At 44.1% G+C, this 15,530-nt stretch overlaps 1 protein-coding gene across 1 annotated transcript in view; it reads left to right on the forward strand.

Moving 5' to 3' along the window:
* Positions 1 to 7,601: 7,601 nt before the first annotated feature.
* Positions 7,602 to 15,530, forward strand: part of GSPT1 (G1 to S phase transition 1) — a 41,697-nt gene continuing 33,768 nt past the window's right edge. Inside the window, exon 1 of the mRNA XM_081089784.1 lies at positions 7,602 to 8,237. Coding sequence (XP_080945910.1) covers positions 7,883 to 8,237 — 355 coding nt within the window. The 5' untranslated portion in view covers positions 7,602 to 7,882. The remainder of the gene's footprint in view (positions 8,238 to 15,530) is intronic.

Consider the following 15,530-nt stretch of genomic DNA (forward strand, 5'->3'; position numbering starts at 1 on the left):
ACTGAATTGCACACTTAAAAAATAATTAAACCGCCCTAGCCGGTTTAGCTCAGTGGATAGAGCGTCGGCCTGTGGACTGAAAAGTACCGGATTCAATTCCAGCCAAGGGCACATGCCTGGATTGCAGGCTTGAGCCCCAGTAGAGGCTGTGCAGAAGGCAGTCAATCACTGATTCTCTCTCATCATTGATGTTTCTATCTCTTTCTCCCGCTCTTTCCTCTCTAAATTCAATAAAAATATATATTTTTATAAAAAGAGAAACATTGACCAGTTGCCTCCTGTACACACCCTGATGGAGGACAGAACACGCAACCTGGGCAGGTGCTCTGACTGGGAATCAAACCAGCAACTTTTCGCTGCACTGTACAACACTTAACCAACTGAGTCACTCTGGCTGAGGTGTAAATATGTTTTTAAACAGATTAGATGGATCACATTAAATATACTAGTATGATAGTGGTTGCCATTTTTGAGGGGGTAGAATGGCAATGGGATGGTGGTAAAAGAAACAACACGTATTGGAATTGCTTTATTTCTGATCTTAAAACATGAAATAAGATGATGTGATGTTAACAATTGACAGTCTTGGGATTCTATGTAGGTATGTGAGTATTTGTGATTCTTTGTACTATTCTATATTTATAAAATTCTCAAAGGTAAAAAAACCCAACAACAAACCTTCCCCAGTGCTACCCCTAGTCCAAACAAATTTATTTAAGGAAGGCAGAAAAAAAACCTTTAGCAAAGACGGGAACCAAGGCTAAAGCCTGTATAATTATTAGTGGACTGTAAGACTTCAAAAAACATGGCTTTTCATTAATATTAGAATTTTTAACCTTTTAACTGTTTATTTTGAAATAATTTTAGACATAAAAAATTGCAAAACTATTAGGAGAGGTCCTATGTATCCATCACCCAGCTTCTCTCAATGGTAACATCTTACATATCTATAGTAACAACAACAAAACCAGAAAGTTAACATTGCTACAATACAGGTGAGCAGACTCTACACCTTACTAGAATTTCATCTGTTTAACTTTTCTATTACCTTTAATGTCTTTAAGCTATAAAACCAATTTGCTCATCCATGGATGAATAAACAAGAACTAGTTATCCACACAGTGGAATATGATTTGGCCATAGAAAAGAAATGAAGCACTGATATACCTGCTACAACATGGATGAAGTCTGAAAATATTATGCTAAGTGAAAAAAGTCAGACACAAAAGGTTATATATTATACAATTCCATTTATATGAAATAACCAGAAAAGGTAAATTTTAGAGATAGAAAAGTGGTTAACAGAGGCAGGGAGAAGAAGAGAATGGAGAGCATGTGGTTACACAATATTGTGAATGCACTAAATCCCACTGTTCAATTTAAAGTGGTTAATTTTATATTATGTGAATTTCATCTCAATAAAAGAAATTTTAAGCAATTTTCTTATTGTAGAAAAATTCAACCATAAAAATATAGTAAAAAATTTCAATTTCTTCTCCCAGCTGTTTTCCTCTCCATATCCAATCCCACTTCACATGTATACCTTCCAATTAAATATTCAATATGTAGTAACTGTTCACACTTTTTAAAGTTTTAGAACATACAAAGAGATACATGTTTCTTTCTCTCCCAAATGTTTACTGAACACTTTATCCAATTGCAATGTTGTAGATGACAGGAAGATAATAGCGAATAAAACAGACTAAGGGAATTAATTTTCTAGTTGCAGGAGATTGGTAGTAAACATGGGAATGAATAACTTCAGATTATGGTAACTGCTGTGAAAAAATAAGACAGGGTAAGAGGGCAGAGTGATGTGGGTTGGTGGAGGGCAGGGTGACTAGGGGAGACCTCTGAGATAAAGACACAACATTTGAGCTGAATGATAACAAGGACCTAGAGAGTTGACGATGCAGGAAAAGAACATGCCAGGGAGAGGAAAAAAATAGGTACTTTTAAAGAAATTGGATTGTATTAGATCAGGGGTGGGCAAACTTTTTGACTCGAGGGCCACAATGGGTTCTTAAACTGGACCGGAGGGCCAGAACAAAAGCATGGATGGAGTGTTTGTGTGAACTAATATAAATTCAAAGTAAACATCATTACATAAAAGGGTACGGTCTTTTTTTTTTTTAGTTTTATTCATTTCAAACGGACCGGATCCGGCCCGCGGGCCGTAGTTTGCCCACAGCTGTATTAGATGCATTGATCCACTATATATTCTACACACACTAGTAGATATTGTGCTTTTCTCTGACTTTACCGTATATTAAAAATGAATTTCCATGTTGGCACCTAATTTACTTTATGCTTTTAAAATATATGTTTTTATTGATCTCAGAGAGGAAGGGAGAGGGAGAGAGAGAGAAACGTCAATGATGAGAGAGAATCATGGATCAGCTGCCTCCTGCACGTATCCTATTGGGGACCGAGCCCACAACCCAGGCATGTGCCCTAACCGGGAATCAACCCTTACCTCCTGGTTCTTAGGTCGATGCTCAACCACTAAGCCACACAGGCCAGGCTACTTTACTCTTTTTGATAGCTACATATTATTCCACTACAGGCCCGGTACACAAAAATTTGTGCACTCAGGGGGAAGGGGGGGTCCCTCAGCCCGGCCTGTGCCCTCTCGCAGTCTGGGACCCCTCGGGAGATAACGACCTGCTGGCTTAGGCCTGCTCCCGGTGGCAGAGGGCAGGCCCAATCCCTAGGTGCAGCCCCTGGTCGGGCTCAGAGCAGGGCCGATTGGGGAGTTGGGGCGCCGCCCCGTCATGCACAGAGCAGGGCAGATTGGGAGGTTGCAGCACCACCCCCTGTCACGCACAGAGCAGGGCCAATCAGGGGGTTGGGACGCTGCCCCCGTCACACACAGAGCAGGGCCCATCAGGGGGTTGGGGCACCGCCCTCTATCACCCACAGAGCAGGGCCAATCAGGGGGTTGGGGCGCCGCCACTCTCACACTCAGGGCAGGGCCGATGGGGAGGTTATGGCTCTACCCCATCACACACAGAGCAGGGCCCGTCGGGGAGGGAGGGGTTGGGGAGCTCCCCCCTATCAGGCACAGAGCAGGGCTGCTCAGGGGGTTGGGGCCCCGCCCCCTGTCACACACGGAGCGCAGGGCGATCAGGGGGTTTGGGCGCTGCCCCCTGTCACGCTGATCCCGGTGCTGGGAGGCATATTACCCTTTTACTATATAGGGTAGAGGCCTGGTGCATGGGTGGGGCCGTCTGGTTTGCCCTGAAGGGTGTCCTGGATCAGGGTGGGGGTCCCCACTGGGGTGCCTGCCAGTCTGGGTGAGGGGCTGAGGGCTGTTTTCAGGCTGGGGGTGACTGAAGCTCCCAACCACTCCTTTTTTTCTTTTTCTTTTTTATTATTCTGGGCCAGCTTTACCTTGAGGCTTGGCTCCAGCTCTTAGGCCTCCCTGCGGCTGAAAGTAGGTTTCTGGCCTTTGATTACAATGTTGCGAATCTGCTGGCTGAAGTCCAGAGGTATTTGTTACAATGTTTCTTAAACTGCCCGCTCAGAGGCCTGCAGCCGCAAGCGGGGAACGTTGGTTTCCTCCTGTCACTGAGGCAAGCAAGCCTCATGTTAGTTTCAAGCTGCCTGGCTGCCAACGGCCATCTTGGCTGACAGTTAATTTGCATATCTCGCTGATTAGCCAATGAAAAGGGTAGCGGTCGTATGCCAATTACCATGTTTCTCTTTTATTAGTGTAGATAATATTGATATAATATCACTTATTTAACCATTTCCATGCTGGTGAAATTTAGGTTGTTTCCAGTTTGGAGCTATTGCAGAAATGCTGGAAAGAATAAATTTGCACAGTTGTACTCATATTTCTGTAGAAACATTTCCAGGAATGGGACGGCTACATCAGTGTCCATTTGTGTTTTCACCCACTAAAACCCTGGGAGAGGTGTGAGTTTTCTTAGCATCCTCATGGTCGGAAGCATGAAAGACAAACTCTTAGATTGAAAAGAACATACGAAAGTACTGTGTAGTTGACTAAAACAGACAAATTCAGTTTAAAGGCAGAATAACTAATGAAGGATAAGAAGACAGCAGAGAACAAAAGTGAGAGACCATTAGGAATGCCAGCAGGTGGAATGTGCAACGGAAGGTGGGAATTATCTGTTGTGAAATGGCTCAGACCTTGAACTGAGCATAGCTTCATGAAGAACAGCTGTTGTTAAGCTCACCCTGTGTGTCACAAAGAATAGCATAATGTCCTCGGAAAAACTTAAAGTTGATAGTCCTGTGTCTCAACAGCCCTAAATGAGATTTTTTAAAAAGGCAGTACCATCCCAAACTCCCTATTGCTTTACCCAAAATTCATTCATTAAACATTTAGTAAGCTTCAATGTCACTCTCCTCGGCATTGGGAATAAAAAGATGAAGAAAAGACCCTGACCTCAGTTGCTCAGTCTTAGCTCAACAGTAATTATTAAGAAGAGCTCCTCACTGTCTGGCTGAAGCAGTGCCTCAACCCTGGCTGGTCAAGGCTTTTGAAAACCAATGGAGTGGATTCTTTCCTGAATATCCATAATTATCCTATTCAGGGACATGCAAGTTAATGACATCAACTGCTTTTCTAAGCTGCAGTCTTAGCAGTTTCTGTCTTTGTCCCTGGGAAAAGCACAAGGTACAAAGAAACTTTAATTTAATTAAATGTGAAGAATCGACCCATCGGAGCGATCATCCTATGGGTGACACATCTTGAAGTATGGTATCCAATGACAAGGTGGTGGGAGGACAGAGTAGTTCACTATTTGAGTCATCTGCTTGTATTGACAATTTCTTAGGAACAGGTTGGGGAGTGCAAATCTTGAGTGAGAAGGCACTTTATTTCACACACATTGTATTTTCTTCTTGTGAATATAAGATAAAAATATTTATCAATCAATAGCAATGCAGGTCTCCTATGTAGGTTCTCTGTAAATCTGAGGGCAATCAATTAATACCGACTTTAAAATGGGACACTTTTAAGAAGCATACAATTGGGTCTTCAGAGAACTATATTAGGTTGTAACCAGAACTTTGTATTAATCAGAGGAATACATTATTTTTTTTGGGGGGGGGGGGGGCGCGGGGGAAGTGCCCAAAAGATTTCAGGGATCATGGACCACAGACCTGACAAGAAACTTGTTATAATGGAGGTATCTGGATTCTTTACATTTTCCAAATGTTATGGGTTAAAGAAAAAAAGCACACAGGAAATTTGCTAGTTTAACATTAAACACAATTTCAAACCACATTAATGTAGAACTTGTTTTGAAAGGTAACTGACAGCTTTGTTTTTGACCTGTCTCATTAAGGTGAGTTCTTTTTTAAAAAATAAAATCTTTATTGTTGCAAATATTACATATGTCTCCCTTCCCTCCCACTGACCTCTACTAGCCCACCCCGCACCCCCCACCCCAGGGCTTCACCACCCTACTGTCTGTGTCCACGGGTTATGCATATATGCATACAAGTTCTTTGGTTGATCTCTTCCTTCCACCCCCACCCCCCTTCCCTCTGAGGTTCCTCAGACTGTTCCATGTTTCTGTGTCTCTGGATCTATTTTGTACATCAGTTTATTTTGCTCATTAGATTCCACATGAGTGAGATCATGTGATACTTATCTTTCTCTGACGGCTTATTTTGCTTAGCATAATACCATCCAGGTCCAGCCATGTTGTTGCAAATGGTAAGAGTTCTTTCTTTTTACACCTGCATAGTATTCCATTGTGTAAATGTCCCAAAGTTATTTTTTTTTAAATTTTTTTAAGATATATTTCTTTACTGATTTCAGAGAGGAAGGGAGAAGGAGAGAGAGATAGAAACAACAATGATGGGAGAGAATCATTGATCAGCTGCCTCCTGCATAACCCCTGCTGGGGATTGAGTCTGCAACCCAGGCATGTGCCCTTGGCCGGACTCGAACCTGGGACCCTTCAGTCCGCAGGCTGATGCTCTATCTACTGAGCCACGCCGGCTAGGGCTCAAAGTTATTTTTTATCCACTCATCTGCTGATGGGCACTTGGGCTATTTCCAAATCTTAGCTATTGTAAATTGTGCTGCTATAAACATAGGGGTACATACATTCTTTCTAATGGGTGTTTCCAATTTCTTAGGATATATTCCTAGAAGTGGGATCACTGGGTCAAACTGGAATTCCATTTTTAATTTTTTTTGAGAAAACTCCATACTGTTTTCCACAGAAGCTGCCCAGTCTGCATTCCCACCAGCAGTGCACTAGAGTTCCTTTTCCCCACATCCTCACCAGCACTTGTTTGCTGATTTGTTGATAGCCATTCTGAGAGGTGTGAGGTGATACCTCGCTGGCATTTTGATTTGTATCCCTCAGATGATGAGTGACTTTGAGCATTTTTTCATATGCCTCTAGGCCTTCTGTATGTAAGCTGAGTTTTCTTGCGTCTTCTGTTTAACACTCATATCTAGATCTAGATAAGGTTAAGAAATACCTAGTCTCTGTGTATCCGTGCCTTTATTCTTTAAATAGTAGATTAGGAGCACTTTGTCTAGACTCCTTGCAGAAAAATATCAGCAATATGTTCTTCTCTGCTTGGACATGGATGAATTACAGGAAAACTTAACGGGTCCTCAGAGTTATTCTCCTACTTCATACAGTTGTGTCGAAGTATTTATCTTTTGTTTTTTTCTTTTCACATGCTTATCTAAACGCAACCTGTCAGCGTGAGATGCAGTCAACAAAGTACCAAGAGAGTAAACTTGAGCGAATCCGACCATTCAAAATAAAACCGCGTTAATGGAACTAATGGTGCACAGAAGAAGCTGGACGTACCAAAATAACCCTATTAGTTGGGTACAGTTGGGTACACCAAGGAATGCGGCAATCCTCCGTTTAATTTGCAAAGCCCTTGGCCGGAGGAGGAGGGGATGGAAAAGTTTGGGTGAAGGATTTAAATGACTAGTCCAACAGTGAGTCATTGAAACTTTCCAGTTAATAATACCCTCTGCCGGGGCAGAGCCCGGGCCCGAGCGCTTTACGAGCCACATCACAGTTTAAGTTGTAATGTCTCACGGTTTTACAGCCTCTTCCACCAAATGAATACATAAAATGAAACGCGCTCTGCGTCAGCTTTGAAATGCAGGAAAAAATCTGGCTGGGGGAGGGGAGAAGGAAGGGGGACAGAAAGAGAACAGGTAGGGATTCGGAGAGGCAGAGAAGGCGGTGAAAAAGAAGGAATTTCCAGGAGCTGAGAGCTTTCCCCCGCGTCCTGTGCCTCACAGGACGCGTGGACCGCCGTGCAGGCTGAGACACTCGCCTAGCCGCGCCAGGACTCGCCTCGGTGACCCCTGCCCCCACGCTGTGACAGGTGGGGTTGCTGAGCCGCCACCGGATCGCAGCTTCCTCGCGCTGCCTGCCGGGAGCCCGAGCCGCTTCCGGTTGCTCCGGACCCCAGAACTTCGACTCCCGTCAGCCCCCGGGAAAACCGCAGAGGGGTCGCGCGGACGCTGCCGGAACTCGTAGTCCCGTCTTCGCTGCGCTTCATAGCCGGAAGCGGGAACGCACAGGGCCGGGAACTACCAAGGCGAAGGTACGGGTGGCGGCGAGGGGTCAACCCGTGCCGGGCGTGGGGTTGGCGCTGAGGCTGTCGGAGGTGGTTGGGGTTGGGTGGGAGGAGATCCGCTCGCTTACACGAGGAGGATTGAGCCGCCGCCGCCGCCGTCGTCGCGAGTGCGGAGACGGGACTGGAGCCGCTGCCGCGACGCCGCCGGAGTTTGTGTTGCTAGCCCTCGGTCCTTCTGCCTCGCCGATTCCCGGGGTCAGCGCGGCCTGCTCGTTCCCGGCCGGTCGCCCCCGCCTCCATTTCCCGCCCTCTCTTCACCACACACACGGCCCCCCCGATCATGGATCCGGGCAGTGGTGGCGGCGGCGTCGGCGGCGGCGGGAGCAGCAGCGGCAGCAGCAGCTGCGACTCGGCGCCCGACTGCTGGGACCAGGCGGACATGGAAGCCCCCGGGCCGGGCTCATGCGGTGGCCCTGGCGGCCCTTTGGCGGCGGCGGCGGGCGAGGCCCAGCGTGAACCCCTCAGTGCGGCCTTCAGCCGGCAACTCAACGTCAACGCCAAACCCTTCGTGCCCAATGTCCACGCCGCCGAGTTCGTGCCGTCCTTCCTGCGGGGCCTGGCCCAGCCGCCGCCAGCCTCAGCCGGCGCCTCGGCCAACAACCACGGAACCGGCAGCGGCGCGGGAGGCTCTTCGGGTAAAGGGTCGGGACTCGGGGCAGCCCCGAGACGCGGGAGGAAGCCGGGCTGCGAGGGCGGGAGCAGCGGCCTGGGGGCCTGGGCCCACATGGGCTGGGGTGGGCTGGGGTGAGGCGGTGCGCCTCGCAGTGCCGGGGGACTCGGGGCCCGGCAGCACGTGGGGCGCTGACAGCGGTGTCGGGCGCCGGCAGTCTTGGGTGGGGCGGCCCGGGGCCGGGGAGTCGGCCTCATGGGTGGCCGCGGCGGAGGGCCGGGCGGGGCGGGAGAAGCGCGCTGGGGACACGGTCGGGCTTGGGGCCGGGCCCCGGGCCCCAGTTCCCCACTAAAGCCGGGAACCGTATGGAACGGAGAGGGGGCGGCGGCAGGGCAGTAACACGAGGCCTAGAAGTGCGGACAGATGGAATCCCGAGTCTGTAGGTGGGCGTTGAAAGGTCCGAGGAGTTGGGGAGGACGAATCGAGTTTTCTCTTCACCCTGAGGCCTAGGAGAGGGCGTCTCTTGCTGCAACTTCTATTATTGAAACTGTAATTACGTGTTAAATATCTGTGGCACCGACCGGTCTCAAGGAATCCCAAGATGCATTGCAGTCTTGTGATCCGACAGAAACTGTTGGCTATCAATACAAAGATTTTTTTCACCCTTCGCATTTTGTAAGCTTGTAAAGTTCACAAAATGTCACAAAGGTAGAGCACCTCATGTGACATGGGTAGGAAATCACATTAATTTGTGTGCTCCCTTTCTTAAGTGGGACTTGGACTTTCCTCCGTCAGTGACAGGCTTGGGATTTTCAGTGTGTCAAAATCGTTTACCTCACTCAGGTTGTTGGGTATAAGTCACTTTTTTTATGTTATGTGTCAGTTAACTAGTCTATTCAGACACGAGCATTTGTTACAACTTAATAGTAGCCATGTGCGGTTCTGACCTTAGGTAGTAGACAAACTTTCAGTGGTTTCAAGTTAAGTTCGGTCTTTAAAAATCTGCCTGTATTTAGGGGCTGCTTCAGTAATAGCATGCTTTCAGGTACTGATTTTGTAGGAATATCAAATGAGTGCACTTAAGTATTCTCCTTACGTAAAAGTTGCTTATTGTCCTGGCCGGTGTTGCTATATGGTTAGAACATCTGTCCGCCCAGGATCGTGGGTTTGGTTCCCGGCCAAGGTTTCTCTCGCACCATCCCTCCCTCCCTTCCACTCTCTGAAAAGCAAAGGAAAAAATGTCCTCAGGTGAGGATTAAATAAATAAATACATACATACATAAATGAAAGTTGCTTATTTTAGGAACTGTCAGTATTAGCTTAAAGAGAAAAAGGGAAGGGTTGAATGTCCTTGCATTCTAGTGAGGGTATGGAACTGGATCGTAGTTATTCCCAGCAATTTGTGAGAGCAGATGGTTGATTTCTCTTTAAAGTTCTATATTATAGTACTTCTTAATTAAGTGGACACCATAAAAGTTTAGTTTCTTCAGAAACTTGCTACAATTTTCTCTCTAGAGGCAAAAAGAAACTTTGGAGAAGTACTTTTGCAAGTATGTACATATATGTGAGCACACAGCTTGGATTTGGTTGTTTTATTGATGGGTATTTCTTTTGCTTGTGTGGTTGTTTGATGTTTTCCCTTTGAACAATGAAGCTTACTTAGCTTTTATTTCTTTGCTTATATCAAGCCATTTTGGCTACTTAAACTAATCTACTTAACAGCTCCTAAAAGTGCTTATTTCCAGTGCTTTATCATACAGATCCCTTTTATCCAGACATTTTCTTTTTTGGTCCTCCCTCCTTACTCTGGAGCCATCAGCACCACTATAGCTAGACCTATTTCCAGCCTAGCTATACCTATTAGCCATTCAGGGACAGCCATCAGTCATCAGGGACAGCTATCCTTAGAGCAGTGGTCTGGAATAGTGGTCAGTTGTTGAATGACTAGGCGGACTAGGCATTAACTTTTTTTTTTTTAAGCTAATAAATTTTTATTTAAGGAATTTCACATGTTCTGTCTGAGTCCTTCCATTGCCTTAGTTTATCCTGAGTTTGAGTCTTAATCGTCTTCATCCCTTTTTTGCTCAATCCAGTTGTCATTTCAGTCAGTCCACAATCCTTGTATTTGAGCTTCTTTGATCTACACTTGAATATGGACATCAAAAACTCTCCACCTATAATCGTTGGGAACTGATTTCTTCAAGCAATTTACTTTTGGGCAATGGTTAGGGTCTGAGTAGATGGATCTGCTTGGTTTAATTTCAGATACCCTCTAAATACGAATAAGTTCAAATCATCTTCACGCCTAAGCTATCACTCCCTAGAATAGTACAGATCTTCGGGATATACAAAATACCTAAAGAATAAGACATAAATCCAGATATTGTGTCCTCAAGATAAAACCCTAATAAGAAAAAGAAGTCATCTTTGTTATAGTGTTATCAACATCAAAATTAAAATACTAAAGCAGTATGGTTGATATTTCCCTTATATTCTATGCTTTTTAAATGATTAATCCTACAGTCCTGGAACCAGCATTTTAGGTATCATGTTCCTTCTTTTTCTTTTTTTTAAATATATTTCTTTATTGATTTCAGAGAGGAAGGGAGAATGAGAGAGAGATAGAAACATCAATGATGAGAGAGAGTCACTGATCAGCTGCCTCCTGCACGCCCCATGACTGGGGATCGAGCCCGCAACCCAGGCATGTGCCCTTGACTGGAATCGAACCTGGGATTCTTAAGTCTGCAGACTAATGCTCTATTCACTGAGCCTAGGCGGCTAGGGCTCATGTCCCTTCTTATATGTATCAAAACTCATACTGAACAATGAGTTCTGGGTTAGGCATTAACTCTTACCCAGGAGAACTTCCCTCTTCCTGATAGTTGCTAATTTGTAGTTTTACTCTTAATTCTTTTCTCTGTGACCTACTGGGAGTTAGAGATGTAAAAATGTGTAGGGAAGTGGTTGTAAGGAAAGTCCCTACATTATGGTCAACTTTTTCTTTTTTATCAGAGACTTATTTTGATGTTACAGACTTTACCAGCTGCTTCTACAAAATGTGAGTTATGTTTTTAAAAATTATCCTTTGTAGGATATCTATTTGAAAAAGAATGGATTTTCTAAATTGAGGTCCTGAGTTCTGTGGGACTGTTGGATTGCATGTTCCAAGCCCACTTAAGTCCATAAAATACCATCAGAGCAGAAAACTATGCTTGGAAGCAATAGGGGGAAAAATGGAAACAGCACTTAGATTGAGTTTACAAAGGAGGAATCATAAAGTTTGAAATTTTTTTTATAGTGAGGACATAGACAGTAGGGCTAACATGTTTCTTTTGTTGTTAAGCCATAGCTGAAATTTGCTGTGTGTGTGTGTGTGTGTGTGTGTGTGTGTGTGTGTGTGTATTTAAACTAGATACCAGAGAGCACTTGAAGGAATCTAGAGATAGAGCACTAGGATGAATGACTTTTAAAATTTTTGTCTAGGATGAACATGTCATTTATCCTGAAAACAGGCTAATTTCTTTTTTAAAAAATTTTATAGGGGCACCTTGAGCAATCAGTAGAGGAAGATGCTTTTGTACAGTGTCATCCACCTTCCCTATAAGGCTGCTGGTTATACCTGTTTCCAGCCATCCCAGCTTAGGTTTCAGTGTTGACCTAGGATCTCTTTGAAAATTTAATATAGGGTTCCAAAGACATGACTAAGTAGAACCCATTTAGGTGTAATTCATTTTAGTTCAATACTCTGTACAGAGCCAAGTAAATTGGCTAAGTAATTGCTCTTCAAAGTAGAGGTGCTAAAATGAATGAAAATATGAAGACAAGGGTTATATATACCAGAACAAACATATTCTATGGTAGAATGTACTTTAAGTTCCAGTTTGCACCTAGTTCAGTTTTTTTTTTTTCTTCAGTAAATGAAAAATAGGTTTAGCAGTGCTAATCAGGATTAGTTACTTGGTGTCTTAGTCCATTTGGGCTGCTATAACAAAATATTACAGCTGATAAAAAACAGACATTTATTGCTCACAGTCCTGGAGGCTGGAAGTCAGTGATCAGGGTGCCAGCCTGGTTGGGCAAGGGCCCTCTTCTAGACTGTTGACTTCTTGTGTCCTCTTATGGCAGCAGGGGCAAGAGAGCTCTTTGTAAAGACACTAATCCCATTTATGAGGGCTCCACTCTCATGACGTAGGGCCCTCCAAAGGCCCCACCTAATACTATCACTTCAGGTGTTAGGATTTCAACTTAAGAATTTGGGGGGTAGAGGTGGGGCACAAATATTCAGACTATAGCACTTGGATTTAAGAGCAGCCCTGGCTTCTAAAGTAATGTGTAATGCTCTTTCCACTGTTCCACCCTCAACATTTCTCAAAACTCTGCCATTAAAAAAATAAGCATAGAATAAAACCAGCAGTCCTCAGAGGAAGATCTGTCTCCAAAATGTAGCACATTATATTGTGGAACTTGAATTTTAAAAAGAAATATTTGTTTTGTAGTGTTTGGTTTTCACTGAATGCCTGTATGGGGGGAAGGGATTTTTTTTTAAATGATTGAGATATTAATATAACATGAAATTCACCTTTTAAAAATGTACTGTTCAGTTGTTTTTAGTATATTCACCAAGTTATGCAACAAAGTGTCATCCACCTTCACTAGAAGGCTTGTTACTTGGTGGATGCTTGTTAACCATTCAATAGTCTCAAAGAATGTCTTTGGTGCCCCAGAGTAGAGAAGATACAGAATCAAACTGCTAATGCTTGTTTCCTCCAGAAGAACTCTTAAACTTTATTATTATTAAACACTAGAGGCCTGGTGCATGAAATTTGTGCATGGGGTGGGGGTCCCCTCAGACCTGCCTGCATCCTCTCCAATCCAGGACCCCTCAGGAGATGTCCGACTGCTTCTCACAACCCGAGACCGCTGGCTCCTAACCACTCACCTGCCTGCCTGCCTGCCTGATTGCCCCACACCCAGGACCCGGGCTTCCCTCCCTCAGGCTGGCTGCAGCCGCAGGTGCCTGGGACCGTGGGGCAGGCGGCTTGTCCCTCTCCCAGGCCTCAGTCTGGCTGGTCCCCAGTCCTCTCTTGCGAGCTCATTTGTGCCTGGCTGGTCCCCAGTCCTCTCTTGCGAGCTCATTTGTGCCTGGCTGGTCCCCAGTCCTCTCTTGCGAGCTCATTTGTGCCTGGCTGGTCCCCAGTCCTCTCTTGCGAGCTCATTTGTGCCTGGCTGGTCCCCATTTCTCTCTCCCCAGTGTTGAGTGTCTTTACATCATGAGGGCGTGATGACCATTTGCATATTAGCTCTTTATTATACAGGATTACCTGTTGACTGATAGATAAGTTTAGATAAATAAGGTTCTTGGCTTTAGATTTGTTTTCTTTTTCCTCTAAGACTGAAATGCCTACAATAACAATTCTAATATACTGGATTTTTCAGGCTTCTTTGGGACAGTAAATGGAATAGAGTGGACAGAGGAGATCAGGGGAAACTATTGCTCCTAGAGTGTCGCGCGCGCGCGCGCATGTGTGTGTGTGTGTGTGTGTGTGTTTGTTAATCTTCACCTGAGGATATTTTTTCTTTTGATTTTTTTTTTTTTTTAAGAGAGAGTGGAAAGGAGGGAGAGAGACAGACAGACATTAATTGGTTGCCTCCTGCATGGGCAGGGATCTAACCTGTAGCTCAGGTACCTGCACTTGACCGGGAATTGAATCCTCAAACCATCAGTGGCTAGGGCCGAGGCTGTAACCACTGCATAGCACAGGCAGCGCTGTCTCTCCTCCCCCGCTCCCCCCAATCTTGACTTACTGATTATTAGATTATTGAATTTGGGCCCTTGTTTCATGATTTTACATGCTTGAATGACTTGAGCAGGAGGATTTAGGGAACAAGTGTTGTGCCATATTGAGCAGTTGTTTAAACTGTTAGAAATTTTGATTGAGAATAAACTGTCTTTGGAACAAGTTTTATTTAGTGCAGTGAGTACACAGCTTTTTGCATTCTTTTGTCCTTTATTTTTCACCTTTTCTGAATTGTATTGCATGAAAGGGCAGCAATTAAAGTTTATCAGGGCAAGTTAGGGAGATATTATAGAGGACAGATTTTAAGCTTGGTTTTGCTTGCTTTTGTTTGCTCGGGAGGAAATGTCTCAGTGTTGAAATAGTATTGTTTTTCTGGTTGAAGGGAAAGAAAAAATGAGACTGGATAACCTTATGGGGGCGGGGTGAGTTAGCAGTATTAGAATGGTAATTTTTGAGATGTGAATCTGGTTTTGCTCAGATATATGTATAACAATTAATGAACTGCCTACAGAATGCAGGATGCTGTTCTAGGCACTTGAAATGACAGCACCAAGATGAATAAATTGTTCTCAAGGAGTCTAGAAAGAGATCAGATTTACTCTAATGGAAGACACAACATGGTAAGAGGGCCATACAGAGGATTCAGAGGGCTTTCAAAGCTGCAAATAATAATTGTTCACAGATTGCCTTATGTTGTAAATAATTTCAATCTTGTCACCCTAATGATAAAACTAAGGATCTATTTTCTAAGTGTCGTGAATATCTTAAGTTTTTTAAGTTTGCTAGGAATTTGCTAAAGTTGAGTATCACATATCTTTTACACTCCTTGTCTCATTAAATAGCAGTGAGTTTGGTTACTGCAATTCTGACTAGTGTATCTGTGAGGCATGCTAATTTAGAATTTCTACTCATAATTCTTAGAAATCTTTGGGAAGCAAGAATTTGTTCACCGGCTGAAGGTTCTTGATTGTTCTAAGGTCTCAGATTTCTTTTTTAGCTGTCAATTGGTGATTCATACCAAAGCTTCTTAAAAGTTTTATACTTGTTTTCAATAGATTTTAAAGAAGCATGGCTGGGCTATCAATGTATTTGGGTTTTTTAATTTGTTTTTTTTTTTAATAAATGGTTTTGCTCTAAGGAAATTTACAGTGGAACCTGGGTTCTCGAACTTAATTTGTTCCAGAAAGCTGTTTAAAACTGAAGCATTGCTTCCCAGTAGAAATAATGTAAATTGAATTACTCCATTCAGACCCCAATTCCCTGTGTTTTTGTGGTTGTTGTTTTTTTATATATATGTTATTGATTTCAGAGAGGAAAGGAGAGAGAAGGAGAGAGAATAAAACATCAGTCATGAGAATCACTGATTGGTTGCCTCCTGCATGCCTCCCACTGGGGATCAAGCCTGCAACTGGGCCTGTGCCCTGGCCAGGAATCAAACCTTGACCTCCTGGTTCATAGGACTGAGCCACACCAGCCAGGCAATATTAACCATTTTAAAGTGAACAATTTAGTCATAG

This window comes from Myotis nattereri (genome assembly GCF_964212035.1).
Source record: "Myotis nattereri genome assembly, chromosome: 4".
In the NCBI taxonomy this organism is placed as follows: Eukaryota; Metazoa; Chordata; class Mammalia; order Chiroptera; family Vespertilionidae; genus Myotis; species Myotis nattereri.